Raw genomic sequence first — 19,500 nt, 5'->3', positions numbered from 1 at the left:
CACCTCACCCTTCGATCAACATCATGGCCCCTTGAACGCTTTGATGGAGGGCTGGATTCCCGCCTGCTCCTCCGGGAGGAGGACCCAGAAGATCCCCCACGCCTGGTGGTAGGACCATCTTCTTCAGAATTAACCCTGCTCCTGTGCCTAGTTGTTGGCTCTTTGTCTGGGGACGAGGTGTCCGCAGGCTTACTCTTGGACCCAGAGTTCTGAGACTTTTTCTCGGCCTGAATCTTTTTGCTCTCAGCTTGAGTGGTCTTCTTGGTCGCTTGAGCAGGCTTCTTTGAGCTTGACGGACCTTTTGTGGTTTTCTTCTCAGAATCTTTTTTCTCCATTTCCGCCTTCTGCTTGGCTTCTTCTTCAGCACGTTTCAAAGAAGACTGTAAGCGACACTGATGGACAGCTAATTCAAGGGCCTTCAAAATCTCTTGTGTAACCGGAGGAAAGTCCAGAGACTTGTCATCAATCTGAAAGGGCTCAAGAACCATTTGGGGACTGTTTGAGGCACATGAAACTGTGACAGATGAATTACTGACAGTTTGATCAGAAGTGGAGGGTAGGTCAGAGGTAGGATCGAAAGTTGTAATGGAGTCAGATGCAACAGCTGCAAGCACATGCTCTTTAGCAGGTTCAGTTTCATTACTAGACTGAGGGTTTTTGTGCGTCTCCAAGGGTTCAGTTGATTTCAAGTCATTCGACTGGCTCTCATTTTCCATATTGAGCCCTTCACTTGATGCTTCCAAAACTTCCTCTTTGACATCAGTGCCTTTAGCAGGTTCTTCTGGACTCTGAGTTTCCATGGCCTCTACTGCAGGTTCCTCACTGCTAACAGTTGAAGCAACAATCTCCATTTCAGACTTGGATTCAACATTGTCTTCTTCTGACTTAACACTGTCAGTTTTGCTTTCTTCCACAGATGTAAGAACCAATTCTTCTTTAAGAACATCTTCAGCCTGATCGTTTGTCTGATCAGTTGTGTCCATTAAAATGGCAGATTCTGAGGAATCCAATTCATGCTCTGCTTTTGCAGATTCCACTGAAACAGCAGATTCTCCTGAGGGAACTGAGGATGCATCTTCAAGCTTTGTTTTCTCAGACTCAACTGAAACTGCTGATTCTGAAGCGGAAACAGAGGATCCAACATCCTGCTCCGTTTTTCCAGATTCTGTAGCAGAAACTGAGGATCCAACTTCACGCTCTGTGTTTGCAGATTCTGAAGCAGGAACAGACGATTCAACTTTAAGCTCTGCTTTCCCAGACTCAGCAGAATCTGCAGTTTCTGAAGAGGGAACAGAGGATCCAGTCTCAAGCTCCTTGTTCTCAGATTTAACTGAAACCACAGATTCTGAAGTGGGAACAGAGGATTCAACTACAAGCTGCGTGCTCTCACTCCTAGATTCAGCTGTGGAAACTGATGATCCAGCATCAGGCTCTTTTTTCACAGATTTAGTCTCAAGGGTCTCCACAGCAGTTTCATTAACAGCTTGGGTATTCTCCTCTGCTTTATTCTCAGGAGTAGTTGTTTCTGCATTAGTAGACACATCAACTGTAATGTCTTTGGGACCTGCAGTAACCTTAGTTGCAGATGTATCAGCATTCACCTTTTCTTCACCAACACTTTCTGTAATAACTTCCTCTCCTTTAGCCACAGCATCAGTTTTTGGAGCGTTGTCTTTTGCGACAGGTGAACCTGCAGTAGATGCAGCAGATGCTGCTGCTGCAGCCACTGGCTTTTGGGCTTTGACAGTATTAGGTTTTTTTATTGTCGCTGATGTTTTTCCAGGGGGGTTTGCTCTACAAGGAGAGTTAAACATTATAGAGAAAATTATTTTGACTTTTCTAGAACCCTTTTTCTCAAACAAAAGCAAAATATTTAATTTCTCTCCTCTTACCCTTTTGCGTCTGGCTTCTTTTTGAACTGTTAAATAAATAACATTGTTAGTTGAATTTTTAGTTAACTGCCACACATATAAATTAAAAATAATACCAGCTGAACTACCTTGACTGGTTTAGCTAGTTGGAAGGTAAGGGTACTGTTCTGGACCACACAACGAAACTTGAGGAAGCGAGCGAAGATAGTCCTAGCGATAGCAGCAGTCTCCATTTCAAAAATAATCTGATATTGAAAGAAAACAAAACAATAATGCAACAGCTAAGATCTCACATTTCCCTTTTAATAATAGAAAGTAGATATAATAAAATGGAAGATTAAGACAATATAAGATATAGTATAATAGTAGATATAAAAGTTAAGTTGCTTACCCTGCCATTAAGAGGCAAAAATTTCTTGAAGGCCCCATAGCGTTTAATTACTGTCTCTACTTCCTTGATTGCCCCAAGCGTTTTTGGCATATTGCCAACAATGAGAAGGCGTTCAGGCAACGTGACGATTTCCTGTGGTCAGGAGAGAAAATAGAAAGCCTGAGACATGATACAGGTTATCTAATTTTATTTGAATTCAGTGTCTTTTTTTTGGCATTTACTTACAGGCGATTTCTCCATGCCCATAAGAACTCTGAATACTGACTCCTACGGACAGATAAAGATAAAACATTGAGTCAATACTAACCAGTCAAGCAAGTATAAATGTACTTGAGACATAATGCACGCTCTCTGACAGACAACAGAGACAGTTCATTATTATTGCACCTTTAAGTGAGAACTCAAAACATTTAATACATTTGGATTAAGAACCAAAACATACATCATAATATGTTTCATGGACATTTATAATTTTTTTCTAATGCATAACTTTAGGCAGAGATGGAGTGAACACTCACAGTGTAATTCAGGTCGATAGGTTGCATCATCATCTTGACGGTTATCTCTTTGTCTTGCACTTTAGCAGGTGTCTCAGAGTAGGCCTTCACCATTGCTTCAACTGCCTCTGTGTTGGGCATCTGCAGATAGGCCTGAAAAAAAGCATAAAAACACAGTTAAAATATATAATACACTATAATATACAGAGGTGGTAAAATTATTAGAACACTAGTATTTTCACCAGCTAAAAATGGTTTTAACTTATTTCTATTTGTTATTTCTATCTTTTGCTGTATTATTCCAGACAGACTGGACAATTATGGGATCAGATCTCTGTGGAGAACTAACTATTGTGCAATCAAAAATCTCACTGGATTATTACAACTAATGGCAAAATGAATGTTTGGAAATGTAAAATGATATTACCTACCGACACACTATAGCAAAAGAGAAATAACTGACTTAAAACCAATTTTAGCTGGTTAAAATACTAGTGTTCTAATAAGTGTTTTCACCACGGAACATAAGTAACATTATAATAAATACTATATAATAACAAGAATCCATGTTCAAGTCAAGTATTTTTAAAATGTAATTTCCTAATATTATTACCTTTTGTTGAGTGGTTGCTATGACAGGAGTTGCAGTGAAGCCATATGGTTTAGCAAGGTTGGTGAGGTCATCCTCAGTAACATTTTCCTCTGGAAGATTCGTAATCTCAACAATATTTTTTCTCCAGGGTATTTCCTATAATCAAAGAAATGGAACAGAAGTAGCTGTTTTAACAAACGGAATGGTTTGTTTACAAGGAGAAAAAAAATTCAGACAGAGAACACAAAATAACATACCTTCTTTACCAATTTCTTGACAACTGCTGTCTCTGCCAAATTACACAAACAAATGTTATACATATTGTCCTGCAAGACCACTAGAACAATTACAGATGAAAGGCCTTTCCACACAGAGTATGAAAAAGTGAAACGAATATCACATAGGATACTTCTATTTATATTTTAAGAGGTTTTCTTGTAAGCATGCAGGCGTGAATTAGCAGAAGGCAAACAATCGCCTCGCATTTTCGCATTGCGCTCAGTGTGGAAAGGCCTGAAGACGCAATTATTTACCTGAACCCTTAGCAGGAAGTTTAGCTTTAGCTGTCTGCACAGTCTTTTTGGGGTCATTGGGTTTTCCCTTGGTTACTTGAGACGTCTTGGGACCTGTCGCCTCTTTGGCTTTAGATGACTGAGGTGATTTCACTGGGTTTGCACCCTTTGCTTTTGGGGTGGGTTTTGCTGTTTGGGTTGGTTTTGTTGTAGTCACCTCTTTTCTGTAATAGGACACAAATGCATTTACAGAACCTTCTGTAATAACACTTATGTATAATTTGAAAATATGAAAAATAAAATAAAAGTCAACAATGATTTATCTTACATGCACTGCAAAACCACTGCATGCATGAGAACTTACTTCTTAATAGGTTTTTCAGTCTTAACCGATTTTTTCCCATCATCCTCTCTTGTGTCCTACAAATATGCACAAATTGGATTTAAATGTCATGCCTTGGTGTGGCTCATCTGTAAAGGGAATTGACTAGGCATGGGATGATAACCGGTTTCAAGGTTTACCGCGGTTTGAAAAAGTCACGGTTTCAAAACCGGAAACAAAAAAAGTTATACCGTTCCTACGATATGCGCATTTTCTGTGTCAAAGTGAAAGCGCAGGACTCCCTACTAGGTTGTGTGTGTGAGTCCCTGCAGAGAAAACAATGCAGCCCCTCCCCCACCGGTTAGTGCTCAGGCGCGTGTCTGTGTTTGTGCACGTGATCCACAGTCAGTGAGATTCAGCAGTAATATAAGTTCAGGACGGCCAAAGGAGGTGAACCCCCACAACACAGAGTGGGGAATAGCAGACTATATGTACGAATTTTACGTTTCTGTGAACTTTAGCACAACAATTAAGTTAAAGTGAAATCACGTCTTTGCTTTTAAGCTTTCTGTCACGTTAAAGGTGCAGTGTGTAGGTTTTGTGGCATCTAGCGGCGAGATTGTGAATTGCAGCAGAGTACCGCTCACCCCTCCCTTTACAGAACTACGGAAGCCGATACAGGATTTAAATCTCACCTTTTTTTTGACATCAACGAATAGTGAGATTTCTTTTAAAATGTAATTTAAGGAATTATATTAACTTTATCATTCAATAAAACTATGTTATTGTGAATATTACTTGTTCATCATTGTGTCAGTGTTTTTTTCGCAAGCTGATTCTATGTTAATTATTGCACCACTGTCTAGAGATCATCTTAAATATTACACGGGGCACCTTTAACACAAGTGACTGCAATTTAATTTAATTAAGAAGATTCAATTATTTATTTTAATTATTTTGCCTTCTGTTCCATGTTACAAAATGTTCTATATGTTTCCTAAAATAAAATATACTGTAATCCGTTTGGGGAAAAAAAGGTTGTTTTTTTTACCCAGACATTTAAATGTAACATTGTAGAGCAGTGATTACAATACCGTAATACCGTGAAACCGTGATATTTTTATCCAAGGTTATCATACCGTCAGAATCTTATACCGGCCCATGCCTAGAATTGACAGAGTCAAACATACCATCTCCATGCAGACTTTAATAACCTGCCCACGAATTGTCAGGTTCTTGCAGTTAAGCAAAGCTTTGGCATCCTCCTCTCTCTCCATACACACTGAGGCCTGAAGAGAGTACAAACCACAAACATTTGCAACAGCTACACAAACTACATTTCAAGCGCACATATTCAGGGCCAGTTTTACCTCTTTTAGAAAGAAGTTAATATTTTATTCAGCAAGGACACATTAAATTGATGATGGGTCTGCCGTTTTCAACTGTGGTTAGAATAAGAAATGTTTCTCTAGCACCAAATCAGCATATTAGAATGATTTCTGAAGAGCATTTGACACTGAAAACTGGAGTAAAAGCTAGTGGAAATTAAGCTTTGCCATCACAGGAATAAATTACATATTAAAAATATATTAAAATAGCAAAAGGTTATGTTAAATTGCAATATTTATTTACAACACTTGCTTTTACTGCAATTCTGAACAATTAAATGCAACCTTGGTAATCATAAAATATTTCAAATATTTTATTTTGAATCGTAGTGTGCACTTTTCATAAATTTACAAACATAGTAAATATTAAAGTTGCATTGCAATGTACTCTACTGAGCAAAATAAAAATGGTCACAAAAAAGTATTCAAATGAACTTTGTTGATATGAACTCGGCATTTATGTAAGCATGTATACCAGTTGAGGTCAAAAGTTTACATACACCTTGCAGAATCTGCAAAATGTTAATTATTTGACCGAAATAAGAGAGATCATACAAAATGCATGTTTTTTTTTATTTAGTACTCACTTGAATAAGATATTTCACATTAAAAGACATTTACATGTAGTCCATAAGAAAAAATATAAACACAACTGTTTTTTTTTTTGTTTGTTTGTTTTAGCGATAGTTGTTCATGAGTCCCTTGTTTGTCCTAAACAGTTAAACTGCCTGCTGTTCTTCAGAAGAATCATTGAGTTCCCACACATTCTTTGGTTTTTCCGCATTTTTGTGTATTTGAACCCTTTCCAACAATGACTGTATGATTTTGAGATTCATATTTTTACACCAAGGACAACTGAGGGACTCATGTTTCAACAATTCAGAAGGTCAAACGCTCACTGATGCTCCAGAAGGAAAAACAATGCTTTAAGAGTCAGGGGTGTAAACTTCTTAACAGAATGAAGATGTGTACATTTTTCTAATTTTGCCCAAATATCATTGTTTCATTTAGTACTGACCTTCAGTAACTACAGAAGATACTTACATATAAAATACAAAATAAGTACCCTGATATTCTGATTCAAAAAGTTGTATTTTTCCTTCTGACGCATCAGTGAGTGTTTGAACCTTCTGTAATAGCTGCATATGAGTCCCTCTGTCATCCTCAAAGTGAAAAGATGGATGTCAAAATCATACAGTCATTGTTGGAAAGGGTTCAAACCCACCAAAATGCTGAAAAACCAAACACCACATGGGACCTGAAGAATTTTTCTGGATAAAAACAGGCAGTTTAACTTTCAAAGGACAAACAAGGGACACATGAACAACTATCGCTTAACAACAACAAAAAAGAAAATCAGCTGTGGATCATTCATGTAAAAACACAGTATTAAGTATCAAGTGTACGTAAAATTTTTAACTAGGTCATTTTTAAATGAACATGCATTTTGTATGATCCCTCTTATTCTGGTAAAATAATTAACATTTTGCAGATTCTGCTAGGTGTATGTAAACGTGCGACTGTAACTGTATGTAAATTCCAAAGCAGTGAAGGCCACATTTTACAGAAAGTTACTGTAAAACTACATGCACTGTGCTGTATATTTAAAAGTACAAAATAAAACAAAAATATTTCTACCTCTTTAATTGCCTTGAGGAGGATGGCAGTATAAATCTTGCCAAAAGGTTCAATGGCATCATTCAATTGTTTGTTTGTAGTCCCTTGAGGAATTCCTATGAGCCTCACCAAACAGGATGTGCCAGGGGCGTCCTTGGGTCTTGGCTTCAGATCATGTAGAAACAAAAATAGATTCAATTACATTTCATACATAATTAGTACAGATGCACCTACAGTGAAACCAAAAAATATTCATTCACCAGATATAAATTTTGATATTTTTTACTAGTGGGTAAAGGACAATATAGTTCATTTATATAAATGAGGACAGTAAAATAAACTGTGACATAGGGCTGCACGATTAATCGTTTGTAAACCGAAATCGCGATTTGAAAGGGTGCGATTTTCAAATCGCAAGAGCTGCGATTATTTCGATTGATTATCAAATGTGGTAACAAGCATATAAGTCGTTTTTGACGGGTCACTTCATGTGCATATTACGTCTTCATGCTTATATTATGTTTGATGCAGAGTTTAACCAATAGGGGGCATTTTAACACAGCATGTAGAGACATGCACGGGGCGTATTTTTCAGTCCCGCATCCGCAGATATATGTTCTCTCGTTCCGTTCCCGCCACGACATTCATGTTTTGTCCCGCTCCTGCCCACAAAAGCCCGCATAAAAGTAACATATGTAGTTGTTTTTTTTTCAGTACGTCAATTGAATTTACATGAAACAGATCTCGTAAGTTTCACAAAACCCCAGCATAAACGTCCCCAATAAAATATTTTTTATATAGGCTAAGCATCAACATTCACAAACCACTGTTATTCTTAACAGAAAAGCAAGCATGAGCTATACTGCGTGCATCCATAGCAGAATACAAGCAGACAAAGCTCCTTTAAAGCTGACATCTCAGTTTATATGCGATCTCATACAGCTCTAACACAATGAATATTACACACAATGAATTTTTCACAATTTCTACACTTCGTGTGTTTTAATTCGTGAGCACGCAATATTCAGCACTGTGCAAGAATGTTTGAGCAGTGAGTGGATTCTAACTAAAAGACCTCTGATGACTGCCTATCCTTGTGCTTTTAATCATAGTCGACTAGTTGTTCTTGCTGCTTTTGTGCAATAGATGAATAACAATGTTTTGTTTTTTAGATATTTTGTTTAGATATTTCTATTTTGTGGGAGCCCCGCGAATCATTTTATTTTCCCGCGTCCCCCACTCGCCCATCAAGTTTTGTCCTGCGCCGCATTTGGTTGCGTCGGGTCCCGCCGTAGGAGCAGGTCTCTACTGCATGTACTGAGCAAATAACGTTAACACCATTTGGAAAAGATGAGCGGGAGCAGCGGCTCAACTTCCCAACAACGTGTCTCTTAATGTACGTTATCATCAGTGTTTTACTGACGTAAAATTGTTTACAGTGTGTTTGGATTCCTAAAAGATTTTAATTATATTTTATTATAACATATTGTATGTATGTATGTATGTATAAGTAAAATCTTTTAGGATTTTATATAATAAAATATATTATATTTTTATTAATTAATTAATTTTTGTATAATATATTTTATTTTAAAAGATTTTAATAATATTTTATTACATAATTTTAATTGTTAATTTAATTTTATTTAAGATACTGTAGTTATTTTCTTAATTTGTCATGACAACTTTATTTAAAAAATGGCAACAATGTTTAAGAGGTTTTAAATAAACAGTAGAACAGTGTAGCATACTTTGTGATTATGCTTGGTCTTTCTTTGGTGCTGTTAAAACCACCATATCAAACCTGTAGCTCTTTTATGAAATAGTAGTAAATCGCATTTTAAATCGCAAATAGCAATTTTGATTAAAAAAAAAAAAAAAAAAAAAAAAAAAAAAAAAAAATCGCAATTAGATTTTTTCTCTAAATCGTGCAGCCCTACTGTGACATATTATACCCAATAATTCTTCATACATTGGACCAGTAAAATTAAAGTTTGGGACCATGTTTTGTTACATGCCTTTCTATCAAAGTTATCTGACATTATATAGATGGTTTTTGCTAACACAGTTTAGCTCTTGAGTTCTTGTCGTATTTTGTTACCATTTTCTAAACTATAGAGCTCAATGCAGTTAAATGTTGCTGTGGATCAGAGGTAAGTAATGTTCAGTTTCTTGCAGACAGATCGTTTTGTGTCTTAACACCTCAATGTGTTGGCACAAGCCACAGGGTTTTTATTTGGTTTTGTCTGTGTTTGTTTTTTTACTCTCACAGATTTGGTGCCCATTGACTGCCATTATATGACTCACAGACTGCAACGGTTTGAGTTCAAAATCTTTGCATGTGTTCTGCTGAAGAAACAAAGTCACCTACATCTGGGATGCCCTGGGGTAAGTAGGTAAACAAAATTTTAATCTATGGTTAAACTATCCCTTTAAACTGTGATAATGTGAGAAATGTTGAAGGTGTCTGAATAAATTTTGTTTTAACTGTTCACTCATCTCTACTTTTTCAAAAATGTTTTCTAATGACCCTGTCAGAAATAAGACAATACAATGAGCCTTAAAGCCAAAGTAATGGAGGAACAAAACAGCCTGTAACTGCAATATGAAGACGTACCTTTGGAGTGGTGGAGGACTTTGAGGTGGAGGTTCTGCTTGACTTGGAGTACTCCGCTCTCTTAGGAGAGGAAGACCGTTTCCAGTTACTGCTGCTACTGTTTCCCTTTGAAGAGGAAGTAGTGGAACTACTTTTCTTCTTTGCTAGCTCAGCCAGCAAAGCTGGCGCCAAAGATTTCACCACAGCCTTTAAAGTATTACTGTCTGTGATCGAGGACAGCTCAGCTGTGGGCAAGAAATAAACTTCATGCATTAGTACACAGTGATTTGAACGCAAACTGTATTACATTGCAAGAGCACTGCAATAAAAGGTCTTACTTGAAGACATGAGTTTCATGGCCAGTCGATCACTACTGCTAGATCTCTGCTGCCAGGAGGGGCTGCTCCGGCGGGGACTTGAACGGCGTACAGGAGAGTGCCTACTGTACACTGGAGACCTTGACCGTTGAGACGGTGGACTACGGGACCTCCGTCTGTAAGGACTGCTTCGAGACTTCCTATGGGGGGACCGGCTGTGACTCCTGGAACGGCGGTACCTTCTAGGGCTTCGGGAGCGAGAGCGGGATCTGGAACGGGAGCGGGATCGCTTACGACGGCTTGAGGAGGAGTCATGGTGCCGCTTCGGGCTGGGGGATCTGGAGTACGAATGCGACCGGGTGTGGCGTTTTGAGCTGCTGTGCTCTGATTTGAGCCCAGGTCTGTGGATTGAAACATTAACAATTGAATTTAAGATTCTTTTTAATATCTAGACAATTGTTTTGAATTATAAAGTTTAAAGGAGAAGTACACTTCCAGAACAAAAATGTACAGATAACTTACTCACTTCCTTGTGGTCTAAGATGTTTATGTCTTTCTTTCTTCAGTCGTAAAGAAATTATTTTTTTATTTTAGTTTTTTGAGGAAAACATGTCATGATTTTTCTCCATAAAGTGGGCTTTTATGGTGCCCCAAGCTTCAAACGTTTCCAAATGCGGTTGTAAGCAATCCCAGATGAGGAAGAAGGGTCTTATCTAGCAAAGCGATTGGTTATTTCTTTTTTTAAATTACAACTGATATACTTTTTAACCTCAAACGGTCATCTTCTCTTGCCTGAACTTTGAACTAAACTGCCTGACAGTTTTATGTCAAAAAACTCCCATCTCATTTTCTCCTTCAACTTCAAAATCATCCTACATCACTGTTATCCCTTTTTTTTTTTTTTTTAAGTGTTTGATGATCTTTGCATGTTAACTTTGCAAACACTGGATCAGTACTTCTGCAACGATTTTTGAAGTTGAGGGAGAAAGTAAGATGGGAGTTTTTTGACATAACCCAACTGTCTTGAACCAGAAAAAAAATGTTCAGGCAGAGCAAGACAAGATGAGCATTTGAGGTTGAGTATATAAATTGTAATTTTTTTTTTTTTTTAGAAATAACCAATTGTTTCACAAGATAAGACCATAGACTAACAAATATGGACATAGTGTCCGTGACATCACCCCTAGGTTTCTGAAGAGCAATTTTGAAGCTCATAGTGGGCGGGATTCAGCCGTCGCCATCTTGGAATCGTGTCACTCCAAGATAATCGAAAATGGGCCAATAGGCAGGACGTGGGTGGAGCTGGTAGCTGAAACCACACACCCCTAATGTGACAGTGGTGAGCAGGGGCAATCCGCCTGTCACTCAAGTGGACACGCCCTTAATTAGGCAGAACTTTAAGGCTTAATATAACTTGATCGGATGAGTTATAAAAAAAAAAAAAATCGACCCCCCTTACAGTTGACATGATGAGCGAAATTAGCCATATATACCAAAACCACTTTTTGTACCAGGCTGTAAACATATTTTTTCTGCTGTAAAGTTGGGCATTTTAACATGGGCCGTCTATGGGATTGACTCCCTTTTGCAGCCAGTGGATGAATTGCAGTTTAAGTCACTTCCGTGTTGGTTTCAATAGAGAGAGCGGGAGGTTGCCGCTTGGATCTTTCTCAGCTGGGATCATTTACAGTAGGGCTGCACAATTAATCGCACGATGTTGTGAGGCGCGTTTAGTCAATGAAGCCAGTACTTTGATTAGTAGTAAATCTCCATTACGTGCGTTCAGCTGGAGTGGCAATTAATACAAAGAGCCCTAAATCACTGACAAGCTACGCATTTGATTATGAGCGCGATTTGGCGTAGCTTGTCAGTGATTTACGGCTACGTGTATTAATTGCTGCTCCAGCTGAACGCACGTGATGGAGATTTACTACTAATCAAAGTACTGGCTTCATTGACTAAACGCGCCTCACAACATTGTGCGATTAATCGAGCAGCCCTTATTTACAGTCACATTTGGGATATTTTGAAGCCGCATTTAAACTGCATTTCGGAAGTTCAAATAATAAAAATAATAAGGCATTCAATTTTCTTCAAACGTTCAGTTGTGGTCTGAATACCTGTCCTTATTCTATATATCTTGTTGTAAATAAAGTAAAATATATTCGTATCAGCTTTGCAGGTGGTAGGTAAAAGGGGAGTGGCCATTAAACGACTGGTGAAACACCGTGAAGAAAGGTCGGGCCTGTAGCCTATACCAGGGGCGGGGTGGCAATCGGGACGACCGGGACTTTTTCCGGCGGCCGGGCGAAGGATTTATACAGCGATATATATTTTGCGATAACGCACACTCTGTGTAAAGGGAGCAGCACATCTTATAACGTTAATAGATATTTGTCAGTCAGTACTAGATTGCAGCAAATCCTCCAGTCTATGTTTGTAATCTCTCTTTACTTTCGACCCGTGATCATTCAAATCTAAAGGTCATTGTACAGGTCATTTTTCATATGCGTTTTTTTTTTAGTTTTCTCAAATTCGCCATCCTTATCAAAATGCTAATTATGGATGCGAAAATGCAGAAAATCAAACACGATCCGATTTTTTTTTATGACGGACGAAAGTTTCAGAGGCAGTGTGTAAACTCGATTAACATAACCTGTATTTTTTTTTTTTACGTGCAAAAATCTCGGACGAAAATTTCGTACTAATGTGTGCAATGACATTAACTCCAGCAGCTGGTGTTGGATGCAGTCTGCGTTTTTGCCCACAGAATTGGTCCACTTTTAAACTGTTGCCATGGGTTGATTTCCCCCAGTTATTTAAAGGTTTAAATATTGCAGAAATTAAATTTCAATAAATTTTTTGTTTTGTTTTGTTGTTCACTGTTAAGTAAGATCTTTAGGTTTTTTGCTAAATAAATATGTTAAGAATGCATACTCTCCCATGTCTGTTTTTGATAAGGATACCTACCATTTACTTATTATATTATAAAAATATTAACTTTATTCACATACTAAAGGGACAGGACAGGCAACTCCTCCCAAAATGTACCAAAAAAAGTAATACAGTGATATTATACCGTCACCGTTCAGAAGATGAAAAATACCGTGATATTAATTTTAGGTCATATCGCCCACCCTTGGTTGAGTACATTATCTGTAATTTTTGTTCTGTAAGTGAACTTCTTTAGTTCTATTTCTAGACCTAAATGTCCAAGACATGATTGTGTTGATATGATTTTGATTTACCTTGAAACAGAGACAGCCTCAACATTCCAGTCAGGATATCTGTTATAACAAAACAAGAACATGATTTTCCGTTAGTAGTTAAACGAGAAATTCTTCAGTGGAATTCTTGAGCAATAGAAGCTATCATCAAAACGCTCACTGTTTCCTAAGACGTCTGCAACTCTCAATGTGAAGATTTGTATTCTGATGCTCAAGCCAATCCTGTGAAAAAACAAAATGCTTTGATTATCAATGTCTTTGATTTAACTACCAATAGTGCTTTAAACAGTGCAACGGACTATAAAAATGGCTCGTATAAAAAAAAAAAAAAAGCTTTCAAAAACAAATACCAAAAGTCAAAATTTCTGACATAAAGCTCATTAAATCCACTATAGTCTCAACAGAACAAAAAGTCCATGATTTTCATGACAAAACTTTGCTTCCAACATGAAACAGTCCAAAGCGTTACTTCAGGTATTACGAAGATGGAGATCGCCATCTGCCTTTTTGTCTTCAGCATTGTGGAATGTCATCAGGTGTGCCTTCACAACAGGTACAGTATTTCTTTCAGACAGTCCAACGTTTTAAACTAGGTTTCAACAAAATGTTTTTTCATCGGTTATCCCCCAGATTTCCAGAAAACTGACTGATAAATCTCCTTCTGAAACTGAAATTGGCTTGAAGTAGTCAAGATACAATTCTTTTCCCCAGCCAGTTATTATCTAATCTATTTACATCAGCTTATCTGCAAATATTTTTAACTCACAATGAGGCAACTGCACAACTAATGAGCAACTGAAGTTAACAAACATTAAAATTTCATTACAAGTTTCTGACATTTTATTTCATAGTTAAATTTTGTACAGTTTTAGCTCAAAGCAGCTCAAACACATTTAAATGAATGAAACAAGCAAGCCAAATGTGACCCTTTACATACAACAAAACAGCAGAAAAAGTATGCTTTCAAATGAGGCACTACTGGGTAAGAAGATACTCACCTTAATCTGGATACATTCAATGTTACATAGAGAGCATGTATGAGGAAAGATTCTTGGTGTAGCTGCAGAGTAATCGTTCATCATGGTCGGCGTAGGAAGCCTCTTCGCGGCGGGGGCGCTGATCTGAGGTGAAAGGAACGGGATCCAGTTGGCACTCGGACCTCCGGCGATATCGTCAACAGACATCAGAGGAAGAAGTTGAGGTGGTATCTGCGAAGGAGGTCGACTGGGAGGCGGCAGCATAGGTTGGGAAGCAGATGGTCTTGCTGGAATCGTCTTAGCAGGTCTTGGAGCTACTTGTGGAGGTTTCTGAAGCTTGGGAACTTGTGCAGGGCCTGGGGCTGGCTGACACGGCTGAGGATGCTTTGCGATGTCCATGCCACCAAAGGGTGGTCCAGAAACATCCCTCACATACTTTGGTGACTCTTTAGGCCGGCGTTCATTTGCATAGCCATCCGGGCTCTCGTCAGGATAGCCAAATTTACTAGAATGTCCATAGTCAATAACTTTGCTGTATTCAGATCTCGCATCAACGTCCCTCTTCACTTTACGGATTCGGATGTCTCGTAAAATAAATGGCAGGTTGTCCGGGGTCAGTTGATCATCTGGATAATGGCTTAGAAGTTCTAGGTCCTCACTGGAGAGTCCAAAACTTGCTAGAATGCTGCTGGCACTTTCAGAGGTGTAGCGTGAAGGCCGCTGTTCTGGCGGAGGCTGGCTGCCCAAACCACTTGATCCACCACCGAAACTCGCAGACGGAAACAGCTGTGAAGAACCGGAAGGACGATCCAAACTTGAAGATCCAAAAAGCTTGTTTGGGGCTTGGTACACGGACCAGTCCACTTCATTAGATCGTGAAGTCCCGGCAAAACCGCTCCCGGAGGAAAGCACATCATCCCTTGTATTCTCTCTCATGCGGGGGTCTGCTTTTTTGGGCTGCTGGAGCATTTGAGTAAGAAGGCGAACTTCCTCACGGGCGCCCCGGAGGTTCCGGTCTATGGCGTCTTCAAGATCTGGTGAAATCTGCGACTGTCGTTGTCCCAGTGAGAAGGGCTGGTTGACCATCAATCCCCCACGAGAACCGGACATGGAACCTGGGCCAAGGCGGCCTGCTCCCAGCTCCATTCGAGGCTGTGACCCAAGACCATACTGGCTAGGCACGACGGGTCTCTGACCCCCAGGGAACGGCCCTCCACGGGGATTATATAATGGATGCGACATGGTGACCTTGAGCAAGTTGAGCAAGGTCAAAGCAGGTGAGGCAATTGCAGGCGGAGGGACGCTTGTGCCAGCAATTGCATTCAGCTGGTGCAGTGCCAACTGAGTCTTTATCTGTGCCAGGTGGAGGGAGACAGGGCCTAAAAGCAGCAGACTCCCAAAATTCCTCAATGCAACAGGGGGCACACAACTTTCCAAGAACAATGAAAAGCTGGAAAAATTAGGGGGGGAAAAAAACACACAGATAGGGTTATTGGCTTGTCGTCTTCATGTCCTCACACAGAAATGGCAAAACGGATGCGACCATTTTCCCCTTCTGTCACACTCTTAAATCTCCAGCTTCAAGGGATTTAAACAGGTTTCCATGTCTTCACTGAGGAAGAAAAACAGCAAGCAAAAAGGACAAGACAGACAAAGAAAAATAATATCACAGTTTGGGTCTTCACACTATTGTCATGCTTGAGTTTTAGTAGGGTTCTTTTTTTTTGCCTGAATGTGTACAGGGAGGGACAAACATGCCTCAACACAGGACAACATGATAGGCCAGACTCTTCATTTGTAAATATGATGCAACTGTAATTTATTAATAAGCTGTGAGCAGACCTTTTACATTAATGCTGGTTTGATGTAATTAGAGTCTGGACCATCAATATTGTCCATCCCTGTCAACAAAGATCACTAGGGTGATTCCTCTTGGTGACCAGTTTAAGTAAAAAGTAAGAAAGTTAGAGACTACTAGATCTGCTTTTGTTAAAAAGCAAAAAACTACAGAGCCATTGCACTAAACGTTAAAAATAAATAATTGAACAAATTTATAAGGGTTGTTTTCCAAGAGTAAGTTTCTACAGTCTACTTAGGCATACTGAATAATGCTTGTGTGAACAAATATACAGTCAAGAAGATGTGAGTGAAACAATATAACTAACCTCCCTATATTATTATTATTTTTTATTTATAAAAGTGGCGAAAAAGTGAAACAAACAGCATTCACCACCCATGCTACTTCTATAATGTCACATATTTCCAAGTAAAAAAATAAAAATTGTAGAGCAGGACATAATTATATACCAATGGGAACAATTCCTTTTCAAAACAGTTTTAACCTTAGTTAACTGGCATTGTAGTCAGCATTAAAATAAAATTCACCATTTTTTTTTCTAAATGCAGGTTATTGATCTTATTGTGAACAATTTGTCCATTTATGTGACCCTGGACCACAAAAACCAGTCATAAGGGTAAATGTTTTGTAATTGAGATTTATACATCATCTGAAAGCTGAATATATAAGCTTTCCATTGATGTAAGTCTATGTATGTTAGGATAAGACAGTATTTGTTTGAAATACAACTATTTGAAAATCTGGAATCTGAGGGTGCAAAAGAATCAAAATCGAGAAAATCGCCTTTAAAGTTGTCCAAGTTCTTGGCAATGCACATGAATTAAAAATTAGGTTTTGATACATTAACAGTAGGAAAATTACAAAATATCTTCATGGAACATGACCTTTACTTATTATCCTAATGATTTTGAGCATTACATTTGCTGAAATATAAAATCGAATAAATTATGCACATCAAGACCAATATTACGCATTAATTAAATGAGGTTAATTTTGATTTTAGAATTCCTTTGAGAAATCTAAATAAGCCAATTTAAGTCATTCATATAAAATTTTAAATGCAGAAGTCTACATATGAACATTTTATAGAACATATGCAAAATTGCATCATCAAACATCCATCTGAAACCCTAAACGACTGGGTTTTGGTTTGCACTTATTGCCATTACTCTGCACAAAGTGTTTCAAAGGGATAATTAACTGCAAAACGAAACTGAGACGTGAGCCCGCCATCCAGCGACTGAACACAAAATGTCCACTGAACAGCAGCCATTTCTGATAGTAGGCCTGAACATGTAGTAAATGTCAACCACTGTACACTAAACAGAGGTGCTCTTCTTAGCATTATGAAAAACGACAAAGAAACACAAGGTGATGTTACAACCCAACATCTGCTTCAGTTGCACCTTTGACAAAATTAGAGCACATGTACTGCAAATGAAGGGCATAAATCGTGCAATGTCGTTATATAACTGCTAAAACACATATTTGCCATGAGACTTTACATCTGACCGACTGATTGTGAATCATTAAACCCAAACAACAATCTATAACGCTGCCATTACGAAACCGCTTGCAACGCGAGATCAAGCGTCGATCATTTTAATGAAAGCGTTATAGTTCGGATGGGATCTTAACGTGATTTTTTTGCGACCAGTGTACCTCACACAAAATAAATTACACGAAACACGCAATACGAGTGATCTGATGGACAGATCGGCCGTGAAATCAACCCGACACATGCAGGCCTCTGGCTCTGCTGCTTCGCCCCGATCTCAGTCGACGTCGACGTTTTACAGAGTAACAATCGTTTTATTCCACATAACAATCACCATATCTGCACTGGAAGTGCTCCCAATACAGTTGAGATGCAGTACAATAACATACCTCGTATATTAATATACAAAATCTTACTGTGGAAATCCGATGAGGAAAACGCTCCGCTTTCGGGGGACGTTCGGCCAAAGTCTTTGGTTCGGCTAGCGTCTCAGACGTGATCAAATGATTGAAGAGTTGAGCTACGAGTCAGGAAAACCAATCGAACTCTGGTGACACCGAACACTTTCAGTCTTTAAATTACAACGTAAAGACCAATTATTTCGCAAGACCTTTGCACTTTTTGAACAGTAACGTTAGTTAGAGAGAGAGACAAATTAAATAACACTACAATAATACGCCATTTCTTGCAAACATTAGAGGGGGACGTTGTCTTTTAAGGATATCCAGGAGATGGCAGTGTTGTTATTTTTGAGACTAGTCTAACTATCTTGGCAAAGACGTGCTTGAAACATTACGTTTTAACAATGTAGGTAGGCATTTCAATTCCCACAAACTTTATTGAAGCCATGTATCTTGTATTTTTGGGCATTTTAAATGTTGTTATGTTGCATGACTGATGATGGTTCACCTTGAGTAGCTTATGAGACAAAGCAGCTGTAAGTACTTTTAGTAATTGTACTTTAATTGCTACCCACTTTATTTTTCAACGCAAAAGTAACGTTTTCTGTCAATGTCCGAGACTTCCTGTTCATTTAAGCGCTTTAGGGGAATAAGGAGAAGAAGAAAACTGTTTGCACTACAAACAATGTGTTCATAATTAAGAATACATTAAAATAATATAGGAAAACACACCAGTTTACAAAAGTAAGCAGCAAATCGAGCTGTTTTGTACAGCTAAAAACAGCTGGATGCTGATGAGACTGGAAGCCAGACACATGAGACCATGTACCACAAAACCAGTCATAAGATTTTTTTTTTTTTTTTTTAATTAAGGTTTATATATTTCTGAAAGCTGAATAAATAAATTTTCAATTAATGTGTGGTTTGTTAGGATAGGGTAATATTTGGCCAAGATACAACAGTTTGAAAATCTGGAATCTGAGAGTGCAAAAAAATCTAAATATTGAGAAAATTGCCTTTAAATTTGTCCAAATGAAGTTCATAGCAATGCATATGTGACCCTGGACCACAAAACCAGTCTTAAGTCGCTGGGGTATGTTTGTAGCAATAGCCAAAAATACATTGCATGGGTCAACATTTTTCTTTTATGCCAAAAATCATTAGGAAATTAAGTAAAGATCATCTTTACATAAAGGTTATGTTCCATGAAGATTTTTTGTAAAATTCCTACTGTAAATGTATCAAAATGTAATTTTTGATTAGTAATATGCATTGTTAAAAACCTAATTTGGACAACATTAAAGGTGATTTTCTCAGTATTTTGATTTTTTTGCACCCTCAGATTCCAGATCTTCAAATAGATGTATCTCGGCCAAATATTGTCCTATCCTAACAAATCATTTTATTCAATCTTTATTGAACTTTCATATGATGTG

General features: G+C 38.2%; 1 protein-coding gene across 1 annotated transcript in view; it reads right to left on the bottom strand.

Annotated features, from left to right (window-relative positions):
• The window catches only part of znf638 (zinc finger protein 638), a 50,790-nt gene that overhangs the window by 5,049 nt on the left and 26,241 nt on the right, over positions 1–19,500 (bottom strand). Inside the window, exons 3-20 of the mRNA XM_073836656.1 lie at positions 18,080–18,144; positions 14,329–15,757; positions 13,491–13,552; positions 13,352–13,390; positions 10,125–10,504; positions 9,808–10,031; positions 7,212–7,355; positions 5,376–5,474; positions 4,228–4,283; positions 3,885–4,087; positions 3,609–3,640; positions 3,373–3,507; positions 2,781–2,912; positions 2,488–2,529; positions 2,263–2,394; positions 2,000–2,116; positions 1,893–1,918; positions 9–1,794 (exon numbers count right to left, since the gene is read on the bottom strand). Of these exons, the coding sequence (XP_073692757.1) occupies positions 9–1,794; positions 1,893–1,918; positions 2,000–2,116; positions 2,263–2,394; positions 2,488–2,529; positions 2,781–2,912; positions 3,373–3,507; positions 3,609–3,640; positions 3,885–4,087; positions 4,228–4,283; positions 5,376–5,474; positions 7,212–7,355; positions 9,808–10,031; positions 10,125–10,504; positions 13,352–13,390; positions 13,491–13,552; positions 14,329–15,757; positions 18,080–18,144 (5,103 nt within the window). The remainder of the gene's footprint in view (positions 1–8; positions 1,795–1,892; positions 1,919–1,999; positions 2,117–2,262; positions 2,395–2,487; positions 2,530–2,780; positions 2,913–3,372; positions 3,508–3,608; positions 3,641–3,884; positions 4,088–4,227; positions 4,284–5,375; positions 5,475–7,211; positions 7,356–9,807; positions 10,032–10,124; positions 10,505–13,351; positions 13,391–13,490; positions 13,553–14,328; positions 15,758–18,079; positions 18,145–19,500) is intronic.

This window comes from Garra rufa, chromosome 3 (assembly GCF_049309525.1).
Source record: "Garra rufa chromosome 3, GarRuf1.0, whole genome shotgun sequence".
Taxonomy (NCBI): Eukaryota; Metazoa; Chordata; class Actinopteri; order Cypriniformes; family Cyprinidae; genus Garra; species Garra rufa.
Note: the sequence above shows the minus strand (reverse complement) of the source record. Positions and strands in the feature narration are given on the sequence as shown.